The 11,221-nt window shown below is 45.3% G+C and overlaps 1 protein-coding gene across 9 annotated transcripts in view; it reads left to right on the forward strand.

The window, feature by feature from the left end:
• Positions 1-11,221, forward strand: part of CLTRN (collectrin, amino acid transport regulator) — a 79,025-nt gene that overhangs the window by 21,674 nt on the left and 46,130 nt on the right. For all 9 annotated transcript variants that reach the window (XR_016391398.1, XR_016391401.1, XR_016391400.1 and 6 more), the window contains 2 exons: positions 5,426-5,539; positions 10,217-10,411. Coding sequence is in view for 4 of the 9 variants with exons in the window: in XM_089904761.1 (XP_089760887.1) it covers positions 5,426-5,539; positions 10,217-10,411 (309 nt within the window). In the remaining 5 variants the exon portion in view is untranslated. The remainder of the gene's footprint in view (positions 1-5,425; positions 5,540-10,216; positions 10,412-11,221) is intronic.

Below are 11,221 nucleotides of genomic sequence, written 5' to 3' on the forward strand. Positions count from 1 at the left end.
GGCCCAGGGCCCAGAGAAGTCTTGTGTTGCAGATGGACAGAGTGTTTGATAGGCTCCCAGGGAACGCTCAGCTGATAAAATTGAAAACGGTGCTCAAAGCTTGGAGACTATGAAGTTCTACTGTGGGTAGAAATTAGAGCCCCTCCTGACAAAGACTGTGGACAGACCACGTGGAATCCAGAAGCCCTGTGCCCTCCCCTCTGTCCTGGGTCTGTTCTCCGACGGAGCATGGCGTCTTGTGGGCAGATCCGGGCATCTCGGGAGTTTTGGCTCCCACTTTGGTTTTAATCTTCTGGTGAGCTCACACTGTGACCTTGATCTTCAAGCGTCTTAATAGCACTAAACTCGTAGACCCGGCACTCATGGGCAAGGTCGTGCAATCTAAATGCCCCTGCAGTAGAACTCTTTTCCTAACCCTCCCTAACCATAGTGGCTAATCACTGTTAGCTCTTGGTAAACATCTGTGAGTGAATGAAGCATGCTTAACGTCCTGGCTCTTAAACCAGAGCCCCGTCTACTGGGCTGCAGTGGACACAAGCAGACGGTGTCCCACCCACCATTTCTCCCTCGTGTTGCACCTGAGTCCCCTGGGCGGATACTCCCACGGTGAAGGTGGCGGGAATGGCCACAGTAGAAGGAGCTCCCCGCCGCCTGCATTTTATCTCTTGTTGGACCTCAGTGTCTTACTCTTGCGGTACCCAGGACATCCGTTAATTTCCCAAAGGATCATCCAGACAAGGAGGAAGCCCCAGCCCGCGAGGGTGTCTCCATCGTCCTATGCAGCCTCTGCCTTGCAGCTGGCTCCAGAAGCAGGGGTGTGCTTTCCCCTGGCCCTTTCCCCACAAGCTCACTACTTTGGGAAGTGGGTTTACTCATTACCAGTTCAACTGCCTGGATCGGAACAAAATGTAAACACATCTCTGTAGTTCTGTTTCTGTAGTTGATATTTGTAGAGCAGAAGCTTACTGTTTTGTGTGCTTAAAATCTTTGACTTACTTTTCCTGGCTAAACCATCATGTAGGAGGGATACTTACTACTCTTCTATTGAGGAAGACCCTAAGCAGTTAACCGTATCCTCACTGACACACGAAGGTCTCAAGCCCTTTCTAGTAACTCACGCAGAGTGCAGTGCCTTGTCTCATGTTTAGCAAATGGCAGGTAGTAAACTTCAGAATAAAAGCTTGATTTATAGAGTTTCAGCCCAGGATGTTTTGTATGTAACAGTAACTGTCTCCATTGAAAATGTTGAGTTTAATATTTTCAGCCAGCAATTTTAATGTTTTGGACACCTTTATTTCTAAGTAGATAACATATTTTCCTGTTATTTGCTGAGGTGCTGTGTTAAAGCCTGAGTTGCCACCCAGTGGAAACACGGAATGAAGGACTTGAATTCGTAGTAAGGGATAGTGGGTTCCATGGTGATGGGGACAGAGGAAGCGCTTGGGCCACAGTGTGTCGATGCAGCTGTGTGCATCCCTCCTCCTGCCTTGGTTTCTTCATAGCACATCTCCCCACCTGTCAGTGTGTACATTTATTTAAATGTCTACCTTCTGTCTCCGCCCCCTTAGAAAGCGTGCTCCATGGGAGGGAGAAGGGACTTTGCTATGTTTACAGCTCATTCTCTGACTCTCTAGAGGGGAAACCTTGAAATTCATGTTTGAACAGTATTTGAAGAGGCTTTAGATGGAAAGAACAATACAGGCAAAGTGTCCAAATGACCATTTACTTGGTTTCCGGCCCCCTCTATTATGCCAGCAATATTATTTTGTATTTTTTTTATTTATATAAATGGCTTGTGCTACCCATAATATGCCACTTCCCATCTTTTTCATTTGACAGTGTATTTTTGAGATATACCTGTTTTTAAAAAATGTGTAACTCTAGATCCGTAGTTCCCAACTGGGGGTGATTTTTGTCCTTCAGCGAGTGTTTGGCAGTGGCTGGAGACATGTTTGATTGTTTTTACTGGAGGAGGTCCTGATGATGTCGAGTCCACAGAGGCCAGGTTTGCTTCTAAACATCCTGCAACGCACAGGGCATCCACATCATAGAATTATGTGGCCCAGACCGAACAGTGCAGAAACCCTGGGCTCTTTCTTTCCTTTAATCTGTGGAATAGTAGTCCCTTGATAGCAATACCATGTTTACTTTATCCCTTCCCCTGTTGGTGGGCATTTAGCTTCTTCCAATTCTCTGCTGACAAAGGGGGCTGCGAAGAACATCCTCACCAGTGTGTGTGTGTGCGTGTGTGTGTGTGTGTGTGTGTAAGAGTGTTTCTGGTGGCCGCACTGTGTTCTAGGAAACACTTCCAAATGCCGCTTCAGAAGGGCTGGACCTATCGACACCCACAGCACTAACTGGGATTCCAATTCTCTGCATCATTTCCAGCATTTGATATTTTTTAACTTTTCAATTTTTGCCAACCTGAAGATGATAAATGAGTAGCTCATTTTAAAAAACCGCATTGTCTGATTGTTAATAAGGCCCCAAACATGAGTCATTCGCACCCCACAGCATTCTGCAAAGTGGGGGATTTGTTTTTGCCAAGCACACACCACTTCATTTTGTTCATCTCTGTGTCTTTGAAAAAGGCACATTTTGGGAGACCGGGCTTGACTGTTTCTGCCAGTAGAGGGCACTGTCCCTCAGTGGCTCTCCACCAGTGTCATTGTGCACCGCGCGCCCCGCCCCCCCCAAACATCTGGCAGGGCCTGGAGACACGTTGTATGTTTACAATATGGATTATCTACGGCACCTAGAGGATAGAGACCAGGGATTTTGCTAAAACCCTACAATGCAGAGGTCTGCACCCCACAAACAAAGACTTGTCTGGCCCCAACAGAGCCAGGGTGGAGAAACCATCATGTGGATGAAATCCTAATGTTTGAATCTTTGAAAGAAAGACCATGACAATCTCTAGGATAATGAAGCTATTTTAGTATTATTTAAAATAAGAACCACCTTTAAACCGTATGAAGTGGGCAGTAGGGGAGAAGCACGCCTTCCTGAGAAGGGTTTTCTCAGGGGCAAAGGCAGCAAGGGTGGGTGGGCAGGAGGGAGTGCAGGCCTGGACGTCAGCGGTGCTTCCTCGGGGCGGGCTCTGCAGGTAGGAGAGGTGGCTCTGGGGCTTGGCAGCTCCTGGCTGGAGTGGAGGGAGCTGGCCTGGCGGTCCGTGCCAGTGACTCAGGCAGGGGTAGGGCAGGGGTCAGCTGGGTAAAAGAAATGTGGGTTTGAGTGTTAGGAGGAGGTGGCCTTGGCTCTCAGGACTCAAGGGGGATGTCAGACTGCAGGAGGCCCAGGCCCGGGAGTGCTGATCTGCCCCCATCTCTCCAGCGAGGCTCTGTGACTGTGCCCTGGGCGGGTGGGGGTGGGGGGGGTGCTCACAGCAAGGTGGGCGGCAGGCAGGGAAGGCTCAGGCAGGGCTGCTGTCAGGCCGGGGCTCAGTGTCCTCTTCTCGGAGGCGCTTGCACCGGGAGCAGATGCTTCTTCTCAGAGGCCCCGGCCTGGGCACAAAGACAGGGACCACTCCATTCCTCATCACGGGCCGGAACGCCGACAGCCTGGGCTTGGGGCTCTTAGACCTGAGAGGCCCGTCGAGCCGCCTTTGTCCTTCCTCGCATCGGCTGAGGGCCCTCAGCGTGGTCTCCTTGGCACAGGGTTCCGGGGACTCCTGGCTGGGCGGACATGTGGACAAGCTGCTTAGGCTTTCAACGGAGGCGGTACGGATGTCCACCAGGCTCTGCGTGTGGCAGGAGAGGCGGGCGTTCCACTGGGACCTCATCGTGAAACCGTTGCCATGGCCGGAAACCCTAGCCCCGAGAAGGTGCGGAGGGGCGGCTCGCTGGGAAGGCGCCTCCAGGCCTGGGGCACCAAGGACCCGCGGACCGGGTAGTACTTCCAGCTGCGCAGGATGGCGGGGAGCGGCCTGCTGCGGAACCAGAGCCCGCGATCCTGGCGGCGGCGGGGGTAGCACAGGATTTGGCACCCGTCCCGGCCATCGGGAGGCAAGTTCCGCGGGCGGCCCGGTCCATGGGAACCATGGGGACCGGCGCTTCCGGGCGTGGGCTGGCTGCGTGGCCTTGGCCATGCCCAGGTACATACTCAGGTAGCTGCCCATGCTCATGGGTCAGCGGGGTCGGACCTTTGACGGGCTTTGGCTTCTGGGCGGCCCCGAAGTCTGTAGACGCGAAGCTTACGGCGCTGAAGCTTACGGTTCGTGGGGCGTCGGAACCTCTGGGCATGAGGTCCTGCGTGCGCCAGGCCGGGGCCTCGCGGACTCACTCGGGGCCTCGCGGACCCACTCGGGACCTCGCGGACTCACTCGGGGGCCCGCAGACCCACCCGGGGCCCCGCGGACCCACCCGGGGCCTCGCGGGGTGCACCTGTGTTCTGAGCACAGGGGATCCTTCAGCTCCCACTGCTGGCCCAGGCGCTTGGCTCTGGGTGGCGGGGGAGCCCTCCACTTTTTGCCCTTGACATTTAAAGGGAGAAAATATAATAATTTGTACCAGGCCCTGAAAATTGACTGAAGGGCACTCTCTTTCATTACTGTAAAAATGAACAAAATGCACTTGAATGCTCCTTTAAGGAAAAAGAGCGAATTTACTTGTATTTCTACAGAGGCTGTGTGTTTCTTCTAGAATGGTTGCTAATGTCACTTTTTGTAATTTTATTCTTAAGGACCTGGTGAAAGCCTTTCGGGACTTATTTTTTAGCTCCAACAACGTTGGTTTGTTGTGGATTCTCCTCTTATTTTCTGCGTTCATAGATTTCATACATTCATATGTAGATTGTCTCTAATCTGAACACTAATGCCATTTCTTTCTTGTCATTTCTACTGGTGATCCAGGGATACAGAGTAGAGTGAGGCACATTTCCAATTTATAGTTGGAAGCAGGTACCCGCAAAAACAGTGTTCAAAGCCTGCTGGTAAATGTTACAGCACTTCAGTCTGGAGGTCTGTTGTTGGGCCGACCCCAGTTACTGGAGTAGGAGAGGGGTGGAAACAGTGGCCAACAGAGGAAGCAAGTCCTCGATCAACAGATTTGTCTGGTTCTGAGAGGTGGAAGGCTGAATGAAGAGGACACTAAAAAGATCCTGATGAGGAAACACAAAAGGCTTTTGTGTCAGAGAGGCCAAGAGTTGAGGAAACAGGGATGCTGTCAGCTAACAGGTGATGAAGAATGAGATACGTAATGCCCTCTACTGAGCCATTCTGTTTTTTCTTTCTTTTTTGGTAGATTCCTTATTTTAGGAATGATCCCCAAGTCTATTACTTTGAAATAAAGGAAATTTCCTATATTATTTTCTTCTTACTAGGCCATTTCTTCACCTCTTAAGATGGTAATAACACCAGAGTGGAATGTCTAATGCAATTTGGTGTTATTCGCTCATAATGTACTTTTTTTCTTCCCATCATCTGCAGAATTTCCCACGTCCTACTTTGCAACGTAACCCAGCGCGTGTCATTCTGGTTTGTGGTTACCGATCCTTCAAGGAATCACACCCTTCCTGCTGTTGAGGTACAGTCAGCCATAAGGTAATCACCGCTAAATATGCCTTCCACTGGTAAATCAAGTTGTTGATTAATTCAGCTGTTTTGATAGATTTTGAAGACTTCTCTCTCTGGTTCACAGTGATTTATTTATTAAGATGTCAAAGGCTTCATTTCGTTACTTTGGAATAGAGATTAGTATAGATCAGTGGTTCTCATCCAGGGGCAGTTTTGCCTCCAAGGAGACATTAGGCAATGTCTGGAGACATTGTTGTTGTACAGTGCTGGTGACGGAGTAGGCAGAAGTTAGGGACGCCAGTTAACATCCTCCTGTGCTCAGGACAGCACTTCACAACAAAGAACTATTCAACCCCAAATATCCATTGTGCTGTGGCTCAGAAGCCCTGGTTTAAACATTAGCTAAGAAGGTTTAGTACTGTCTTCTTTTGGCGAGAACACCTTATACGGCACTATTGTGTGATGGTTCATCATATGCCTTCTCGAGCCCGAATGCTTACGTGTTTTTTGGTTTTTTTTTTTTAGGGGAGTATAGTTGCTTTGCAGTGTTGTGTTAGTTTCTACTGTACAGCAAAGTGAAAGTCTTTACCTTTAAAAGATAATTTTTTGAAAAAAAGGTAAAAGCACGACTTTCATACAAATTAAAAATAAATGCTATCAAAGATTTTATTATCTTATTAGTTAATGAGGGAACTAGTAAGATGTTAAAACCAGTTTAAAGGAGACTTCAAGGCAGCATGCAAATGCAGGAATTGAAGAATGGTGATGTTTATTTATTAAAAGATACACCAGTCTATCCATTGACAGTGCTCCACCAGACACAATTCACCTTGATTTTCTGTGGACAAGAATCATTTACATTGTATCAGTTTTCTCCAACTTACAGATATGCAAAATAACTCAAAAACAATAAAAGGTGGAAACTGTCCAGAAAGGTAGATTTGCAGGACTCTCAGTCATATTTTTCACCCATTTGAAGTTTTACCCATTTTTTCCTGACAGTTCCCCATCTCCTCTCCTTGGGATTATAACAAACTTTCAGAAGTGAAATGTATTCTTTTCTGCCCAGAAGCAGAGGAAGCAGTTTGTTTTCATTTCAATTAATATGCACTTTATGTGTATCAAAACTTCATATCCCACACATGATTGGTGTTGGGCAAAGGTGTACTGGAAGAATGAGTTCACAAAATAAACTATTTCCTGAAAAAGAATGAAACAAAGTTCACTCTTCTTACAAAGGATTTATTTACAAGTTACTGAAATGCATATTTTTTCTCGTTACCAAAGAGAAATATCTAGTGAAAGAACTCATCTGCTCTTTGTAAAATATCAGTGTTTAAGATAATGAGTGTATAATCAAATGCCAAGTGCTTTTGTGTGAATAATCATCTGTTTCCCTTGCTGAAGCAAAGGCATTGAGGCTCTAGACCCATGGGGAATGATTTAACAAGGGTTTCTTTGTTTTGTTTTTTTAATAAATAAATAAATTTATTTATTTTGGCTGCGTTGGGTCTTCGTTGCTGTGTGCAGGCTTTCTCTAGTCGCGGCGAGCAGGGGCTGCTCTTCGTTGCGGTGAGTGGGCCTCTCATTGCGGTGGCTTCTCTTGTTGCGGAGCACGGGCTCTAGGCGCACAGGCTTCAGTAGTTGTGGCTCAAGGGCTCTAGAGCACAGGCTCAGTAGCTGTGACACACGGGCTTAGTTGCTCCGCAGTATGTGGGATCTTCCCAGACCAGGGCTCGAACCCGTGTCCCCTGCATTGGCAGGCGGTTTCTTAACCACTGCGCCACCAGGGAAGCCCTAACAAGAAGGTTTGAGCCAAATTGTTTCTGCACTTTTGCCAGTAAGAATACTGCTAAGAGCCACTACTTAGGGAGTAAGAATTAGGAATATTGTATTTCATGAGAAAAGGGATTTTATTCAAGCCCTGTGATGAGGGAGGGCTACAAGGAAAATGAAGGCCCTGTGGTTAAACCAGGCTTCAGTTAATGTGAGGAGGAGGAGTGAGTGTTTAGGGTGAAGGTTGAAGATCTAGAGGAATGTGTTCACAACAAAATGTCTGTTTCAAAGGCCCTAGTAAGAAGGGCTATTGAGGGGGTGAGGATGGCCAATAGAATGGGAATTTATGTCCGGGAATGGATAGGACTCATCAGAATTGTATGAAAATAAAGGAAACAGTACCAAGAGGGAAGGATAGACTGAAAAGAAAGGAGATGGTACCTAGAAGGCAGGCAGTAGGAATTTCAAGGCTGAAGAACCTATGTGGTTGGGCAAAATAATGCTAGTTCCGCCTAATGCTTGCATAATATTTTCTGGTTCACAAGGCATGTTCTGATGCGTCTGTGGCATTTAGTATCAACACCAATCATTTGTGAGCTATTATTATTATCCCTGCTTTATAAATGAGGAAATTGAGGCTCAGGGAGATTAACTGATTTGCTCAGGTCACCTAGAAAAATAGAGAGTGACGACTTGAACGCAGGCATGCTGCCAGCACATGCAGTGATTTTTTTTTTTCTCCCGGTCTGCTAGAGTATCCACACCTATGGAATTAGGCGAGGGGATGACAGACCAGTTTTAAGATGTCTGCTTTTGATCTGTTTTGAGGGCCTGGCCTTATTCAAGGCCAATCTTGTCTAGAAGATATCCATGGTGATTGACGCCTCTTGGGGATTTCAGTGGTAGATGGAGATATAGTTTGTACTAAACTAGAATTTCTTATCAGCCTGAGTGCTAACCAACCAGGTAGACAGAATGAGAATGCAGAGCAACTTTTCAGTTTACTCTGTTATACCTTGGTAGTGGGGTTCATTATTTTGTGGGAAGTTTTTTGTTACCGTGTTAGCAAAATTAGGTTACGAAAAAAGAAAACATTCCGTAGTTTGATAAAAATTGCATGGAAATTATCCCCTGCTGCAGATTCCCTGGCTGGGATTCTCCTTCCCATTTATGAATAATCAGGCCTCCCCATAGATTTTCATTTGCTAAAGGAGGTCTTTCCTGATACCCTGGTGCTGGTCTGCAGAGATTCTCCAGCTTTTACTCTCAGGTTCAGGATCAGTAGTCACCAGCCACATGTGGCTCTCAAGCACTTGAAATGTAGTTAGTCCAAGATTAGATATGCTGTAAGTGTAAAGTACACACCAAATTTCAGCGACTGAGCACAAAATAAAATGTGAACCAACTTAAAATTGATTACATGTTGAAATTATATTTTCTTGGATATAGTGGGCAATATATATATATATATTTTTAAATATTTATTTATTTGGCTGTGCTGGGTCTTAGTTGCGGCACAGGGGAGCTTTAGTTGTGGCATGTGGAATCTTTAGTTGTGGCATGTGAATTCTTCGTTGCGGCATGTGGAATCTAGTTCCCTGACCAGGGATCGAACCTGGGTTCCCTGCATTGGGAGCTCAGAGTCGTAACCACTGGACTTCTGGGGAAGTCCCAAAATATATGTTATTAAAATTAATTTTCCCTGTTACTATTTACTTTTTTTTTTAAACGCAGCTCCTAGAAAATTTGACATCACACGTAAGGTTCACGTTATATTCTGGTTTCAGTGCTACTCTGGAGGTTGTTGAAGTCAGCTTGCCTAGTGTGAATTCAGTAAAGGCCACACAGTTATCTCCAAGAAATCTCCTCATCTAATTTGCAAATTCCAGTTAGAAATTTAGTTTCAGTCAAATAAGTTTTTGCTACCAACCCCTACCTAACTGCCACCAACCGCTCCCTAAGTGCCACTACCACCAAAGATACAGATTTTCCCTGGGAAAAGTAATGCATTTACCTTCATATTTTTCTAGACTTTTGTACTCCTAAAGCACCATTTACTTTAGTCATATGGAACTACTTGCAGCTGACGCAACAAATCATACTACATACCATGTCTCCAATTCCTATGCTCACTGCACACTTTGGTCTAAAGAACTCCTACTTGTCCCTCAAAGCACAGCTCAAAAGTTGCCTTCTTAGGAAAGCAGCTGTGACATTTTACTATGATGTACTTACCCCTCTGCTGTGCTCCCACTGTGCCCATATTTACCCCTTGCACTGTGATTGCACTGTGATTGTGGAGGGACTGATGGGCCACTCTTCTAGACTGTAAGCTCCTTGGGTATTTTTATTTCATTTTGTATCTCCAGCACCTAGCACAGGATCTGGTACTTAGTAAGTTTCCAGCAAATGTTTGTTGAATTGAATGAAAAAAAAAAGATCAAATTGATGGATTTGTAGCTGCTCCTGGCTTCGTGTTCTCTTTTCTGCTGCTGGTTTTGTTTTTTCTTCTCATATTTATCACCCACTTTTTGCATATTATTTTATCTTTTCAGGCTGTTGGTATTTATGTAAGGCACCTTAAATAGAGTTCTGTCATTTTAATCTAGATGCTGCCTCTCAGGAAATAAAACATGGTGGGCAGAGCTCAAAGCTCAAGACTTCCAGTTACTTCTAGGACATTATCAACAGTGGAGGGCAGTAGTACATAGAGAAGCATCTTTCTGGCAACCAGCACTGCCACTTATAGACAGAAAACCACAGCATGATTTGTCCTTATCAAACTGTCTGTTCAACCTGAAGTCTCCTGCTAGGGGGATGCTCTGTTTATAGAGATAGTTATAATCGTGGGGAGATAGGGTTATACCTTCTGTTTCTAATGTTTCTTCTGTCTTGTTTCATTTGTTTTTAATCCTCATTGTATTTTAGAATGAATAGGAACCGGATCAACAATGCCTTCTTTTTGAATGACCAGACTCTGGAATTTTTAAGAATTCCTGCCACTCTTGCACCACCTACTGACCCATCTGTGCCCATCTGGATTATTATATTTGGTGTGATGTTTTGCATCATCATAGTGGCAACCATGCTATTGATTTTGTCAGGAATCCGGCAACATAGAAGGTAAGATATTTAAAGGGAGTGATTTAAAGAACATTTTCTTGTTTACTCATGACTTGGAAAAACAAGGAGAGGATTTTCCCCTAGATGAAGAAAATGTGTTATATCTGAAACTGAAAAAATTGGTGGTTTTTCAAAATATCACTTATGCTCTTGTTTTTGGAGACTTTTTGGAGTCCATGTCCCTTAGTTAACTATGGGTCCTTCCATTACTATCTTTCTTTCTATTCTGTTTTATATCTAGAGTTGGTTTTAATATCTGGGTTATGATTTTGTAAGCTGGATATACAGAGCTAAGCAGACTTTTTGGGTAGGCAGAGTTAATCTTTGCTAGTCATCCACCTCCAAAGACTAGTAGTTCCGTAGTCCTTTTCATGCCTCCTCACCTTGGCCTGCCTTTTCCAGTGCCTGCAGCCTCCACCTTGTACTACACACTTTTGCGATGTTTTATATTCCCTCCCTTTGATGGATGCTCTTCCCTCTAGTGCCTATGATTTTATATAGACCCGTGTTCTTCACAGTGGCCTTTGAATCAACTTCCTGCATCAGAATTGCCTGGAACACTTGTTTAAAATATAGGTTCCTTTGCCCTACCACAGACCCACTAAAGTCGATTCTCTGAAGGAGGTGCATTCTTTTAACTGAAGTTTAGTTGATGTACAATTGAAGAAAATATGTTTTAATGAATATCTAGGCTATTCTAATTCACTTAGTTTCAGAGCTTCCAAATTAAGTACTTACATTTAGATTCCCACTCCTGGAGTTCATTTAGCTGGATTCTGGAGCACATGCAAACTTTGCTGTCAAATTTAT

This window comes from Delphinapterus leucas, chromosome X, assembly GCF_059928025.1.
Source record: "Delphinapterus leucas isolate spDelLeu-1000000601 "Yukka" chromosome X, BTC_Dleu_Yukka2, whole genome shotgun sequence".
Taxonomy (NCBI): Eukaryota; Metazoa; Chordata; class Mammalia; order Artiodactyla; family Monodontidae; genus Delphinapterus; species Delphinapterus leucas.